At 39.3% G+C, this 16,320-nt stretch overlaps 2 protein-coding genes across 2 annotated transcripts; both read right to left on the bottom strand.

Annotated features, from left to right (window-relative positions):
- Positions 1-2,892: 2,892 nt before the first annotated feature.
- On the bottom strand, positions 2,893-16,301 carry LOC124120017 (10 kDa heat shock protein, mitochondrial-like). Its single transcript, XM_046482742.2, has 4 exons — positions 16,199-16,301; positions 6,647-6,808; positions 5,508-5,597; positions 2,893-3,176 (listed from the first exon to the last, which is right to left on the bottom strand). The coding sequence occupies exons 1-4, from the start codon at positions 16,199-16,201 to the stop codon at positions 3,123-3,125; spliced, it is 309 nt and encodes a 102-aa protein (XP_046338698.1). The 5' UTR covers positions 16,202-16,301; the 3' UTR covers positions 2,893-3,122.
- On the bottom strand, positions 12,957-15,837 carry LOC124120016 (transcription factor AP-2-alpha-like). Its single transcript, XM_046482741.2, has one exon. It carries the CDS (start codon positions 14,840-14,842, stop codon positions 13,583-13,585), a length of 1,260 nt encoding a protein of 419 aa, XP_046338697.2. The 5' UTR covers positions 14,843-15,837; the 3' UTR covers positions 12,957-13,582.
- Positions 16,302-16,320: the final 19 nt, after the last annotated feature.

Raw genomic sequence — 16,320 nt, forward strand, 5'->3', positions numbered from 1 at the left:
GTGCTATTGACGTTATAATCACAATATAACTTGAAGCATTTATCAAATCATAAAACACTTTGAACTGAATAAACATGATCATACATGAAGGTCGTGAGAAACCTTCCTTTGACACACCCTGGTTTGTCTTGGCATTGTAATTATTTTCATGGCGTGATTTCCCACTTGAACTAGAATTAACATGATCATACTTGCAGGTCATGAGAACCTGTTTCTTGGACCCCCCTGGTTTGTATTGCAATTGTTATAATCTGAAGGCGCGACCCCCCAGTGTGGTACCTCCAATGTTTAACCCAGCCCAAATTTTGGGACCCTCTCTGGGGGGTCTGGCGGACCTTATGCAGAGGACAATTTGTCAGGTATGGGCCGTGTTGTACTGTACCTGTTGATCTAAACTTACTTTCATCTGGTACTTTGAATGTAAACTCTGGTCAATTTTACCAGAGTGTCCACTGAGTGCATTAAGGGTCAACATTTGGGGGTGTCTGGCGGGCCTTATGCAGCAGACGATTTGTCTGGCAATGGGGTTTTTATTCTTAGTAGAGTGAAATAGTTCATTTTATGTTGGTTTCATGTGGTACCTCCAATGTTTAACCCAGCCCAAATTTTGGGACCCTCTTTGGGGGTGTCTGGCAGGCCTCTTGCAGAGGAAGATTTGTCTGGGGTGGCCCATTCTGTACTCTGTGAGATGTAACAGTTCATTTACACTTACTTTCATGTGGTACCTCCAATGTTTGATCCAGCCCTTGAATGGCCCCTTCTTTTGGGGGGCCAGGGGCCACACGCAGCAGGGGCTCCCCGGCAGACATCCATATATGAATATGTTGGGTTACACAGTAAATGTTCCTGTGTTCGAATATTGGTACCTTGTTCGTTTGACCAAAGTGCTCTGGGCTGCCGGTCTAACAGGATGATGTTTAAAAAACGGATCCAATATTGAAAAAAACGGTCAGTGTTAATTACTGGGTTGATATACATTTAAACAATATGTAAACCTTACACAATACCATCCAGCTCTTTCTCTGGACATTGGAGCAGAAAAGCATATGACCACACAACTGATTCTGATGTGGGGAGTCGAACCTTGTTAGCAGATTCCTTCCATTCTCAGTTATTTTTTGTTTGTTTGTTGTTTAACGCTGCACTAAGCAATATTCCCTCTTTATGATGGCGGTCTGTAAATAATCAATTCTGGACAAGACAATCCAGTGATTGACATCATGAGCATCGATCCACGCAATTCGGATATGATAACATGCAGATCTCTTCATACTGACATGGAGGTCTTAATGCAGTTATCAAAAACCTACTTCAATGTACTTAAATCCAGACTTATATTTCCTGGTTTATTGTACATATGGTGAAAAATCCTGCTCCCCCCTACATTAAAAAAAATTAGATATTTGCTTTTCTTCATTAAGCTATCTGAATATGATCCTGTGTGTGCAGTGTTGAGGAATGGCAGAATCAAAAAGCTAATTACTAAAAATTGCCTTAGGGAACAATTCTGTACAGTTTCGGCAATGGGTCGCCACTGAATATTTTTTTTACCAAATTATGCTTTAGGCCACAGGGTGCCGTTGTACAAAACAACCTTAGCCCTATGACTGTCGTAAGTCTATGTTAAGGTATGGGAGTTACGATCACCTTAGCGCTAAGATCGCTTTGTACAATGGCACGCTGATCCACAAAGTTTTCACAGCATAACGACCTATCATAACTCAATAGTTTATCATAGGCTTTTGTTTGTTTGTTGTTTAACGCCGCACTCAGCAATATTCCAGCTATATGACGGCAATCTGTAAATAATCGAGTCTAGACCAGACAATCCAGTGATTGATATCAGGCGCATCAGTCCGTGCAATTGGGATCGATGACATGCTTCAAACCAAGTCAGCGAGCCTGACCACCTGATCCTGTTAGTCGCCTCTTACGACAAGCATGGTCGCCTTTTAGTTCATGCATGGGTTGCTGAAGACCTATTCTACCCTGGATCTTCACGGTCCATAGGCTTTTGAATGTCATTACACAACTGACACTAGTGGGTTGGGGCCCAGAACCAACATACTTTGCACATCTTGATCTTCACAGATCTTTGAAGCCTCACTGTGCAGTCAAATAAAGATTGGTGAGGTAAGGTGAATTGGGGTTGCGTCCAAGATTATTGCACTTATATAGCCACGTGCATGTACCTGTGTTTGTTTGTGTGGCTGCTTGTACTAGTCCGGACTGATGCCGATTTATAGTGCTAGCTCACTGAGATACCATGCCGCAGTTAAACATAAACAGTATACTGACTCCGAGCCGACCAGTCCTTGCTTTAGCCCCTTAAAGCCGAGCGCCAGACAGGGTAACAACAAGTACCATCTTTTAACGTCTTTTGGTATGACGCAGCAGAGGATCTACTCTCCAGGCTGTAGCTCTACCACTAGACCATGGAGGCAGTCCTAAATAATGATTGTGTGAGTTGGGATTAACACTGCTTTTCAACAGTATTCCAGTTATATTAAGGTATGCCAGTTTGATGTGGGAGGAGTGAGTGAGTGAGTTTAATTTTACGCGGCTTTTAGCAATATTCCAGCAATATCACAGCGGGGGACACCAGAAATGGGCTTCACACATTGTACCCATGTCGGGAATCGAACCCAGGTCTTCGGCGCGACAAGCGAACGCTTTAACCACAAGGCTACCCGACCGCCCCAGATGTGGGAGGAAACCCACTAGCACGGGTATGGTGCTGACAAACCTAGAAACCTAATCGGGGCAAACCAGGATTCAAACCCATGATCTTAGGTTCATGGCGTGCCCAAGGGAGGCAACTCTGCACGACAAATCACGGCGTCTTTAACGACTGGGCCACCCGTGCCCCCACAAATATAAAGAAATCAAAACAACAATATCCATAAATTTTTAATTTTCATCTGATAATGACATGACCCTTGAATATATGATAAATGCAATTTCCTTCCATTCTCCACAGTACCTCTTCCCTCTGTTTGGTACCGAACTTGGCCAGCAAATAGTTCCACTACAACATGTATTCATGTTCTCGACACTCACACAACACAATGACAGCTACTCTGTATATCTGCACAGTACAAAATAGTCCTGAAGCACTGACGTTACGAAGAGTTGAACTTCCCCAGCAGATCACCATCTCGGAACAGATAATAGTCCTGCAACAAACAAGTTCAGTAATATTGTGCATCACAAACTGAAATACATCATTGACCACCCAGTTCATCTGATTGAGTTCACTACCCCTAAAGCCCATACAGAACAATGAACACTTTTCATAATTAGATAGAATTGGTCTTCGCCGTAAAAGGCGACTATGCTCGTCATAAAAGGCGACTAACGGGATCGGGTGGTCAGGCTCGCTGACTTGGTTAATACATGTCATCGGACCCAATGGCATGGATCGATGCTCATAATATTAATCACTGTATTGTTTGGTCCAGACTCAAATATTTACAGACCGCCGTCATATAGCTGGAATATTGCTGAGTGCGGCATTAAACACACACGCCATCATATAGCTGGAATATTGCTGAGTGCGGCATTAAACAAACAAACAAACAAACACAATCAGATAGTCAGGGATGTGAGCAGGTTTTCCCCCCAAAGAGAGGAAAACTATAGGGCATGCCCCCTATGAAATCTTTTAAACATTTGATTGCATTTTAAGCAATTTGGTGCAATTTGGAAAACATTCACACCATCTCAATGTTCAAAAATTACCTAGCATTTTTAGCAGTATGATAACCAATGAATTTAAACTATTACAAGGCCATGAAACATTCGATTAAATATTGAAATATTCCACTTCCTTGCTTATATTGAAACACATCACAGAACTACTTTAAGACATTCACATTATGTCACACATCAATTAATATGAAATCAGAATACTCTGTCATTCTTTGTATAATCAAATTTGTTTAGTACATAACAGTATTCATATTAAGTGATGTGTGACATCATGAAGTACATCATATGTGAATTTCTTGAAAATAGTTCTGTGATATGTTTCATCATAAATTAGGAAGTGGAATACCGTTTTCGACATAATAAGCTTTCAAAATTAAAAATAGGGGGCTCTTATTAGAATATTATTTTGGTGAAAAAACAGTTAAAAGATAAATTTCGTGGTTTATGCTGACAGCCTGAAATGTTTATATACGACAGATATATTTTTCCAGAATTTATTTGCCCATAATTAAGGGTGCATATAACACACGAGTGCGTATTATACGCGAATAAATAAGTCTTGTGTACATTGATCAATCAGAAGGGGTGCTAATTGGGTTTGTTCACTAGCCAATATATTAGCAAATATCGCCGTGGGCGCTTATTAGAGCGGGGTGCTTATTACATCGAATATGGTATTTCAATATTCATTGTCTAATCAAAATTGTTAAATAAATATGGAATTATTCCACTTCCTCATTTCCGCAGAGATTTTACATCCCTGGATAGTGGGGTCACAGGATTAAGTTGCATACATCAAGGCCTCAAAGTTGCGAATAAAATGGTCGCCAATGCGACTTAGATTTCATGTTGTCTACTGTCTAAAATTCAGAGATCACCACATGACTACCTTGAAAATTATCTTGTGTAAACTAAAATTCTATCGCTTCACATATGTGGACACAAAAATAAATAACAGCTGATTGTGGAAATCACGTCTGCTAATAATTGTACTCGCCAATAATTCCTCCTTAAGTCGACAATAAAAGGAAATACATAAATATTAATGTAATTAGTATTTTATTTCAGTTGGCAAGGCTCAGGATACACCTACATAATCTAGCAACATAAATTGCATCATTGATCGGTCACAAATAACAAAAATCAAGTAGTTTCCACTAATATACAATTCCAAGACTAATGCTTTGACTTGTAGTGTACATGTTATAATAGTTATTTGATCAAAGATAATTAATTTTTAAATGCTTTTGGCAACCTACAATATTGGCTTGACTTCTTGATTTTAACGCTGTTTAAAAATCCAAGTTAAAATGTCATTAGCTGGGACATTCCAGAACCTTTAGCCCAACAGAAATTTGGCTAGCCATGGGCCTGCGGGCAGGCGTGTATTTTGAACACTGCTCATTACACAGCAGTATTTTTTTTAAATGAATGCACTTTACACAAGAAAATATAAGGGAATCCTATAACTTGCTGATTGGTTGGTTGGTTTGTTGTTTTACGCCTCACTCAGCAATATTCCAGCTATATGACGGCGGTTTGTAAATAATTGAGTCTGGACCAGACAATCCAGTGATTGATATCATGAGCATTGATCCACGCAATTGGGATCGATGACATGCTTCAACCAATTCAGCGAGCATGACCACCCGATCCCGTTAGTCGCCTCTTACGGCAGGAATGGGTTGCTTATATAGCTTGCTGAAACAATGTGAGATCTGGACCTATGATGATGAAGAGCAGCACAGCATAACGACCCCTCACATAACAAAGGTGTAGCCCCTGGTTCCACCCACCTTGTCCTCCAGGACCACCTTGGTTCCTCCGTACTCTGGCAACAACACCTTGTCTCCCACGCCAACACTCATTGGGATGGTCTTCCCTTCCTGCACAAACCACAGAGAGTAACAACGCACTCAGTAATAAGTAAGCAACTACCAAACCAATCTGATGGAACAAATATTTGTTTAAATCGGGTTATCACAGACATTACACACCAAATCCCCACTCTAAAGAGTACAGTGAGGTGAGGTGAGGTGAAATGGGGTTAAACGTCGCGTCCAAGATTATTGCACTTATATAGCGACGTGCATGTACGTGTGTGTGTTTGTGTGGCTGCTTGTACTAGTCCGGACTGATGCCGATTTATAGTGCTAGCTCACTGAGGTACCATGCCGTAGTTTAACATGAATACCCCACTCAGACACAATATACTGACTCCGAGCCGACCAGTCCTTGTTTTAGCCCCTTAATGCTGAGCGCCAGACAGGGTAACAACAAGTACCATCTTTTAACGTCTTTTGGTATGACGCGTCCGGGGATCGAACCCCGGGCCTTCCGCTCTCCAGGCGGACGCTCTACCACTAGACCACGGAGGCGGTCCTAAAGAGTACAGAGGTCAATATGTCAATAAATTGGTAGTGGTGTAACCAAACGTCAATACAGTATTGTATAGTGAGGCCCACAATATAGTCCTGCGCCATGACTGTGGAATTTATAGATACATATCAATATTTCTTTTACTAAACGCCAAGGCAAGTCTACCGTGTGTTGTATCTGTTGTAACACCTTGTAGCCATGTTGTAACAGTAGTGTATCTGTTGTGACTGTTGTAAAAGTATTGTAATGGTATTGTTACAGTGTTGTAATGGTGTTGCATAAGTGCTGTATCTATTGCAATGGTATTGTAACAGTGTTGTAACTGTCATAACAGTGTTGTAATGGTGTGACTGTTGTGGTATTGTAACAGTGTTGTAATAGTGTTGCATCACTGTCAGTAGAACCAACTATTTAATATTTCAATATTATGCAGGGAGAGGGTCTTGATATTTTGTTTGAGATAGATATTTCAGTCAGCGCTTTAACATGTTTAAAATTAATTATAGATAAACCAAACAGTTTATTTCAACCTGAAAGATCGCTACATTGAACTCACATCAGATCTGGATCCTGGCCCGATGGCGACGACAGTGGCCTCCACTACCTTGCCCTGGGACTTCTCCGGCAACATCAGCCCGCTCTTCGTCTTCACCTCCGGGAGAAACCTCTCCACCAGTACACGGTCGAACATCGGCAAGAAACGCTTGAATGCCTGTGCCTGCAACACAATGTGCATGTAGAGGACCATGAATATCCGGGTTAGAATAGGTCTTCAGCAAACCATGCTTCCCATAAAAGGCGACTATGCTTGCTGTAAAAGGCGACTATGCTTGTCGTAAACAGGATCAGGTGGTCAGGTTCGCTAACTTGGTTGATGCATGTCATCATATCCCAATTGCGCGGACTGATGCTCATGATATCAATCACTGGATTGTCTGGTCCAGACTTGATTATTTTCAGACCGCCGTCATAAAGCTGGAATATTGCCGTGTGCGGTATTAAACAACAAACAAACAAACAAACAAAACAAAAAAGCATGTAGAGTTATATGTACAGCGGTAGAAACTACCATGTTTAGTCCACTAGTCCTAACAATAATAACATATAGCAAAACCCTTAAAAATGGCAAATGTCTGCTAGTCCTTATTATAGCTTAACTATTGGGCAGTTTGGCAAGGACTACAGGACTAGTGCCAATTTCTAATGCTGATGTAGGAGTTCAACAGCTTTTGAAATTGAAGCTAGTCCACTGATGGTAGTCCTCATTGACTAGTACATTTGACATGTTGAAACGTTACGATTCTGAACCAGTTCTCAAAGCTTAAAATTTGCTACAAACTGCACAAAACAAACAGAAAACATAAACATAGTAAACGTTTTTTGTCCTGTTCTGGACTAGCTACAGACTCTGATGACTAGTCTAGTCTTAAAAAAGAGAAACATTTTAAGGCTGTTCACAATAAAATTTGATTCACAGTGTGTGTGAGTGTTTGCCATTTAACCTTGGTAACAGGTGGATTTTTTTTATGATGAATCGCAACTTCGCAATGAGTGAGTGAGTTGGGTTTAACGCCGCTTTTAACAGTATTAGTTATATCATGGCGTGTCAGTTTAATTTGGGAGGAAGCCCAGAAAAGATGCAGGTCTCAGACATTTACCACTTCGGTGAAACCAACGAGCATGGGTATGGTGCTGACAAACCTAGAAACATAATCGGGGTGAACCGGGATTCGAACCCACAATCATAGGTTTCTGACGTGCCCAAGGGATGCAACTCTACACAGCAAATTGCTGCGCCTTAGACGACTGGGCCACCTGTGCCCCCAACTTTGCAATAAAAAATGTATGGTTGATTGACTGAGTGAGTTTAACACTGCTTTAAACAGCATTTCACTGATAGCACTATGTGCCAGCTTATGCAGTAAGAGAGCCCTACACAATGTTGTCCATGACATGTACCACTTGGTGAAACCCACAAGCACTGGAACTGACAAACCTAGAAACATGTTATAGTTTCCTGCCACACCTAAGGGATGCAACTCTGCACATTGAATTGAAATAACTGACAACCTGTGCCCCCTTAAACACACAAGTCACAAAATTTAAACTTATAATGCAAAAGTTTCCTTAGTATAGCCGAGTTCATTATTTTACAAAAAATGAAAACCTATATTCACAACAAAGTTATTTATCACTACAAGAGATACTGAAACAATTTCCACAAGCAACAACAAATAAACCAGATGGCATCACTATTAACCATGACATCACTATCCCTGCCTATGCCATCACCTAACAACGGGCGTGATAATGGCCCGTTGTCAAGCAATATGAGGGCATTATCAAGTTACACCGATTTCTGATAACAAGCGGGCGGTTTAATGATAATTCTATCCATTTTATCTCTAACCATATAACATAACCGCCTGGTAGGTATCGCTTTCCTGTGTGCATACCAAGGACTGGAGTGATCTCCGATTCTAAGTGCCCTTGACACACAAAGTGCAGGGAAAACCAACCTGAGTCCTTATTTCTTGAATTCAGGGCTTTTTAAAATTTCATTCAACACAAAAATATAAAACTTAACATGAGAGCCTCTTGTTTATTGACCCTGTTGTCAGTAAAATGCAAGTCACCTCAGCTCCTGCTATAACAGCCTAACTTGACAATTCTTTTATTCCTCTTCTCTTAAATGTGAAAAGTACAAATAAACAAGGCAAAAAGTGAGCAGGGCTTGCTAATACCCCCGACTTCAACTCCAACAAATTTCTAAGTTCAAAATATGAAAATAGCAATATTTTCTCAGGAACTACAAATATGAAAATTAAACTTTGCACTGCACCTCTTCTATTAGTATGGAAACTGTTCTCTAAAATTAGAGGATCCATTAACCATGTTAACTAGTTTAGTTGGTTATAGGTCGCACAAATGTTTCAAAAAATTCTTGTAAAACAAATTAAAATAGAGCTCTGTATTTCTTAGAAAATCGAAATATTGGAAACAAGCTTAACACTGCATATTTGCATAGAAACTGTATCCCCATTTGTAAAGAATCTAGGACATAGTTTTTCAAGTTATAGATTGCACAAATGTTGAAGTAAAAAATTCTTATTAAAACAATTTTAAACAGCTCTGGGTTTTTTCAGAAAATCCAAATATTTAAATCAAACTTCTCACTGCAACTGTCACAAAGTTTAAAAAGAATCTATGTAGTAGTTTTAAAGTTATAGGTCGTATACAAAAATGTCTTTCAAAGGACGACTTGAAGGACAGATGGACAGATTCCTTGGTTTAACAAAGTGACACTTTGAATAAAATAATTTGTAAAACATCAACAAAGATCCCTATCAGTGTATATTCAAATAGACTCCACCTCCAATCAGCTGTACATATCCTGAAACCTTTGTTCATCACCATCAACCAAAACCCATCTGTTCCAAGCCATGAACATAAACATGACATGTCACATATGAAGCCTGATCACCAGATGGCGCCGACAGAAGACAATACTGACACATTACCAAATTAATGGCACATAATTACCTTTAGTCTTAATGTTCATCAGATTTCCATGGCAACCTGAGCTACACATACCACATAGTATGGAATATCAACAAACTGAACAAAATGTTCTACATCTGTTGCATTCACCTTGCATAAATACATTCCCTCACCTAATCAGGAAGATGGGCTTCCAGACAAAGGCCGTATCTGAGTGGTACTGATGAAAATATGAACGATACCAGCGTTAGAAAAGGCACTAGTCCTGTAGTCCTTACCAAACTGCCCAATAGTAAAGGTATCCTAAGGACTAGTAGAAAGAGCATTTTGAAACTCTAAAAATTACCAGTCCCCCCTAATTTTTGCCTTGCCTTTCAACAAATAAAAAAACGTATGAAAATTATTTGGTTTTAATTCTTTCAACATTATGTTCAGTGCAAAGATGTCATTTCTGAAGTAACTCAGCAAGATCTTTACGTCATTCACACAAACTTTACACACAATTTTCTCCTTTTTTTAATATTTTGAGACGAAGTCGCTACAAATGGATATTTAACCTAGAAATAGACAAGGGGAAACCCTGATGGTAACAGACAAGCTGACTTTGTTCAAAAAATGTACTTATATGAATATCACCGATATTTTGTTCAACAACAAAGATTTATAAGTAGTTTATTTGCCAGTCCACAGGGACTGCCAGTCGCATGAATTACCGGTCCAAGCCTAATTTTACTGGTAAAAAAACTGGTAATTACCGGTAAACAAACACTGGTTTAAGCCTAAATTGTAACAAATTGTTTAGGAACACACACTGACAGTGTCTCCATCAGTTATAAATTTACCTGTTCACTGAGCCAGCAGCACATGAAATACTTGTACATTCAACATTGTGACAGTCAAATCAACAACCAATTAACCTAGTGGCAACAGCCCCATGGTAACAACTGGCACTGGCACTATGCTTTTAATTACTGATTTATGAATGTTTATAGATCCCTTTGTGAAGCCATTGCCATTCGTTCTTCTCCTGTGTTTTATCATCGCTAAGTGGGCCTTTACCACCACCACCCTTTGAATCAATTGCCCCTTTCAACCCACCCTTACTCAAACATAATCAAAAACATATGACTGCTTTCCCAAAATGTTAGCCTCAAAACCAACCTCTCCACTGTTCACAATTTTTCTACTTTACAGCGTCAGAAATTGGCACTTGTCCTGTAGTCCAGCCAAACTGCCCAATAGTTAAGGTATCATAAGGACTAATAGAAATTTGCCATTTATAAGGGTTTTTTTTCTATATGTTATCATTATAAGGACTAGTGGATTGAAACTGTTAGTTTCTACCACGCTTTACATTTGATTCATATGGTTAAGACTGGCTACATAAAAACTAGGAATTTCCTTGGTTTAAGGCAACACTTACTCATACAGATTTGGTCAAGTATCTTTTTTAAGATGATAATTTGCTGCTGGTATTTACTGGTACCTACTGGTCTATTTTACTGGTAAATAACTGGAAACTACTGGTTTAAGGCAACACTTACTCATGCAGATTTGGTCAAGTATCTTTTTTAAGATGATAATTTGCTGCTGGTATTTACTGGTACCTACTGGCCTATTTTACTGGTAAATAACCGGAAACTACTGGTTTAAGGCAACACTTACTCATACAGATTTGGTCAAGTATCTTTTTTAAGATGATAATTTGCTGCTGGTATTTACTGGTACCTACTGGCCTATTTTACTGGTAAATAACTGGAAACTACTGGTTTAAGGCAACACTTACTCATACAGATTTGGTCAAGTATCTTTTTTAAGATGATAATTTGCTGCTGGTATTTACTGGTACCTACTGGCCTATTTTACTGGTAAATAACTGGCAACTACTGGTTTAAGGCAACACTTACTCATACAGATTTGGTCAAGTATCTTTTTTAAGATGATAATTTGCTGCTGGTATTTACTGGTACCTACTGGCCTATTTTACTGGTAAATAACTGGAAACTACTGGTTTAAGGCAACACTTACTCATACAGATTTGGTCAAGTATCTTTTTTAAGATGATAATTTGCTGCTGGTATTTACTGGTACCTACTGGCCTATTTTACTGGTAAATAACTGGAAACTACTGGTTTAAGGCAACACTTACTCATACAGATTTGGTCAAGTATCTTTTTTAAGATGATAATTTGCTGCTGGTATTTACTGGTACCTACTGGCCTATTTTACTGGTAAATAACTGGAAACTACTGGTTTAAGGCAACACTTACTCATACAGATTTGGTCAAGTATCTTTTTTAAGATGATAATTTGCTGCTGGTATCTACTGGTACCTACTGGTCTATTTTACTGGTAAATAACCGGAAACTACTGGTTTAAGGCAACACTTACTCATACAGATTTGGTCAAGTATCTTTTTTAAGATGATAATTTGCTGCTGGTATTTACTGGTACCTACTGGCCTATTTTACTGGTAAATAACCGGAAACTACTGGTTTAAGGCAACACTTACTCATACAGATTTGGTCAAGTATCTTTTTTAAGATGATAATTTGCTGCTGGTATTTACTGGTACCTACTGGCCTATTTTACTGGTAAATAACTGGCAACTACTGGTTTAAGGCAACACTTACTCATACAGATTTGGTCAAGTATCTTTTTTAAGATGATAATTTGCTGCTGGTATTTACTGGTACCTACTGGCCTATTTTACTGGTAAATAACCGGAAACTACTGGTTTAAGGCAACACTTACTCATACAGATTTGGTAAAGTATCTTTTTTAAGATGATAATTTGCTGCTGGTATTAACTGGTACCTACTGGCCTATTTTACTGGTAAATAACCGGAAACTACTGGTTTAAGGCAACACTTACTCATACAGATTTGGTCAAGTATCTTTTTTAAGATGATAATTTGCTGCTGGTATTTACTGGTACCTACTGGCCTATTTTACTGGTAAATAACTGGCAACTACTGGTTTAAGGCAACACTTACTCATACAGATTTGGTCAAGTATCTTTTTTAAGATGATAATTTGCTGCTGGTATTTACTGGTACCTACTGGCCTATTTTACTGGTAAATAATGCATGACCTGGGTCTAATTTAATTAAGATGTGTACATAACCAGCATACCTATGACAGGTAAATCAAACACTGTTCTAGATTATGTAATGATTAGGAACAGAAGATGTATTACTGTATAGGGATGTGTATTGGAGGTTTAAAGTGTACCACAATATTCTGCGATGCACAAGGCCGCATTGTGATACTTATCAGAACATATTGCATAATTCTAAATTTTGATTTCAGAAGAATCTGTGTATGGATGGAATTTCACAAATAGAACAGAAAAGGATGCTGGTTCAACAAAATGTTTACTCATTTAATAAATATGCAGCCATCTTGGGGCCCTGTATTTGGCAAGTGTATTACATGAAACACATGATATGCATCGAGGAAAGAATTAACCTCAGTTTACCGAGATACCAGTTATACTGCACACCCTTAGTAATGATTGTCAATCCTGATCATTGTTTCCACATTCTAGAAGAATCGATGCTCATGTTGTCAATCACTGGATTGTCTGGTCCAGACTTGATTATTTACAGACCGCCGTCATATAGCTGGAATATTGCTGAGTGCGGCGTTAAACAACAAACCAAACCAAAAACATTCTAGAAGAATATCCAATCAAAATTTGATAAAAATCATGTAAATGATACAATACATTTTGTCACTCCCTTCTGTGAGAAAAATAAACACATCACAGGATTAAAAGTAATAAAAATTTATTCCATAAATAGATGTGTATGTACAAATGTAAACTCAAGACTGTACAAGTTGATCGTACTAAACAGAAACTGTACAAGTTGATTGTACAAAACAAGTGCTGTTTAGCTTCTTTCAAAGCGATTCATATTAAGCAGTATACACAAATCTTTCTTTAATACAGTCCAGGGTCTCAATCTGTTCGTTCATGATAAGACTTCTATTCATGATGAGTAGGTGGGGCATTTTTGTCAATGAGCTTCACCATTTCTGTGAGGTAACTCTGCACTGCTGTCAACGAAGCCACCATGGACGGTGCTCCAAAACCATGTGATATCAGACTAAACTGGGTCAGTGGTTTCTGTATACTGGCATCAAGAATTGGCTGGGGTCGTGTTACACCAAGAGGAGACCGGTCCTTTGACAGCAGGTCACAAAGCTCCTTTAAAAGCTGTTTGGTTGCCATGACGCGATTCCTGCGATTGTGGTCATTATGGTCGGAGTACCTCTGAAGATTGTACTCTGCACATTGTTTGGAGGGAAATTCAGTCTCGCATATGTAACTGTAGTCTTTCGCCAGCTGGATTGTCTCCCCTTCCACAAGAGACGTGAAGAGAGTCACATTGGCGGTTTTCCTTTTCCCTGCTGGAAGGCTGAGTCCAATCTTATCCAAGCTATCCCTCAAAGATTTCCCGCCATTTTTAGACTTGGCACGTCGCAGAATGCCCCCTAGGAGTGAAGCGTTCAGACATTCGGGGGCAGATAATCTTCTCTGGACTTCTGCAACACTGACCTTGTACTTGGCCGTAGCACTCAGCAATGACAAGCGACTCGGCACAGAACAAAATATATCAGTCGGGGCCACAACACTGGACACGATCAATTCCTGGTTCTCGTTCTTATGTCGAACAATTCCCTTTTCCGAATCGGAATCAGACTCAAGGAGATAATTGGATTCCGATTCCTCCTTCATCATGACATGATCATCCATTGTTGGGATGTTCATGATGCGGGCGTCATGGTCCAGGTTCATCTGTACGTGTCCTCCATGCATGAGGACGTTGTACTCGTCCCTCCTGGAGTCGTAGGTGTTGCTAGGGAGCACGGAGTGCATGTTGTACTGCAGATGGCTCTCATCTGGATGCCTCATGGTGTTCCGATCGACTTGATGCACAGGATTGTAATGGTGTTGCTGCATCTGATTGTACGAGTTGAAGTGACTGTATGGGTCCATGTTGGCCAGACTGTGGTAGTCAACTGACTGCTGAGTAGGTTGTTGCTGGGGAACCGGATTGTAAGGCGGAGGAAAATAGGGCGGCTGGAAATCTGTAGTCTGTAGCTGGTGCGATAAACGTGGTGCTGGTGCAGAGAAAGCACCATTACTTCCAATATTAACCTGACCTATGCCTTGACCTAGCCCATTTTGTTGAAGGTCATGGCGACGATCTTCAGGGTCAACTGGACTGAAGGCAGAAGGCATGCTGGAGAAATCTTTCAATCACTGGACACTCCAACAATTTAAATATGAAGGAACTTTGATGGTAATATTCTCACTTCCAATGTGCTTGAGGGTCTATCCTGTTGGACTGTGGTCACTGTATGTGCACTTGTAGGCAACTGAGAGAACTTGATCTTCCACTGAGCTATATTGGCTTTTATACACTCAGTGCAATATTTACCTTAGCCAACCAATGGTATCCACTTATGTTTATTGGATTAACACATCTTTGGGTTCAGAAGCATCTAAATGATTCAATTATCCCTAAACTTGACACTGACAGACCTGACAATTGAGTATATCTAAATAAAAGAAAGGTGTTTTTCTTTAACAATCAAGAATCCTTTTAAGTCTGAAAAAAGTCTCTTTGTTTTCACAATGGATTAGGGATTAACTATACGGCATCACCTCACTATGAAAACACAAGAAACATAATCCACACTATAAAAACAAATGAAGACAATAACTGTTGACATCGGCTAGCCATGCTAGGTGAGGAATGCTCTCCAGGGGGCAGTGTTGACTTAATTACTTTAATCCTTTATTAAATCAATTTCTTTGCATCACACCAGTGGGTCTACCCTGCCATCCAGTTAATACCAGACCCAGTATTGTACAGTATTGTTCATCAGACAGTGCACACATACCATATTCTGTTAATCTATAGAATCGTAAATATTTAGACAGTGTATAGATTGGATGTACGCCAAAATGTTAGCTGTGAAGAGATATTATTTATCTAATTCACCATCCTTTACAATTAAGGCAGCCGATGTTAATGACAGTGTTCTTATGGCATATTAAATTGTAACCATGGTAAGAACTTAATTTTGAATGACCACTTTAATTAAATAACTAATCTATTGTTGCATTTGTATAGTTACTTTGACTGTATCTACAAAATCCTACTGTAAAACAGTCATAAAATAGGCTCCAATATTACTGCTGGTAAATATGGAATTAGGGGGCCTCTAAAGTTACTGCTCACTTATATGGGCTTTTGAACACCAAGTATATGGGCTTTGTCGAATTGTCTACTGAGAATAAAATATGAATATTAATTAACACAAAATTATTTAGTTAACAATTAAGAAGAATTAACAGCATCGTGTTGGTTTCAGTAATTGGTTTTAAAACAATAACTACCGGGGGCTGGGTTTTGCCAGTCACTTCTAGTAAGTTCTGGTCAATTTCCAGACCCCTGGCACAACATCTCGGCACACGGTGCACGGCAATCAAAAGACAAATCTGTTTGTACAATATATCCATCTAAAAGACAAATATATCCATTTTGTAAACGCAACTACTATAACTTCTTTAAACTCCACAGTAACTTACCATTTCGATACTAGATAGCTTGCATCAGATGGTAGAATTTTCTGGATGCAGACCACGTGGTTGTCTGCTCATGTTCCGTGACCTTTCGGAAGGGAGCGGTAATTGTTAGGTCATTAGAATAG

The sequence above is a fragment of the Haliotis rufescens genome, unplaced genomic scaffold, assembly GCF_023055435.1.
Source record: "Haliotis rufescens isolate VD_foot unplaced genomic scaffold, xgHalRufe1.0.p SCAF_91, whole genome shotgun sequence".
NCBI lineage: Eukaryota > Metazoa > Mollusca > Gastropoda > Lepetellida > Haliotidae > Haliotis > Haliotis rufescens.

What these genes read in the sequence shown, in the direction of transcription:
- LOC124120017 (XM_046482742.2), bottom strand. An exon ending in GGCCAGGATCCAGATCTGAT is followed by an intron (nt 5,598 to 6,646) that starts GTGAGTTCAATG and finishes TGGTTTGTGCAG; the next exon opens with GAAGGGAAGACCATCCCAAT. An exon ending in AGGTGGTCCTGGAGGACAAG is followed by an intron (nt 3,177 to 5,507) that starts GTGGGTGGAACC and finishes TGTTTGTTGCAG; the next exon opens with GACTATTATCTGTTCCGAGA.
- LOC124120016 (XM_046482741.2), bottom strand. Translation starts at nt 14,842, where the DNA reads ATGCCTTCTGCCTTCAGTCCAGTTGACCCTGAAGATCGTCGCCATGAC.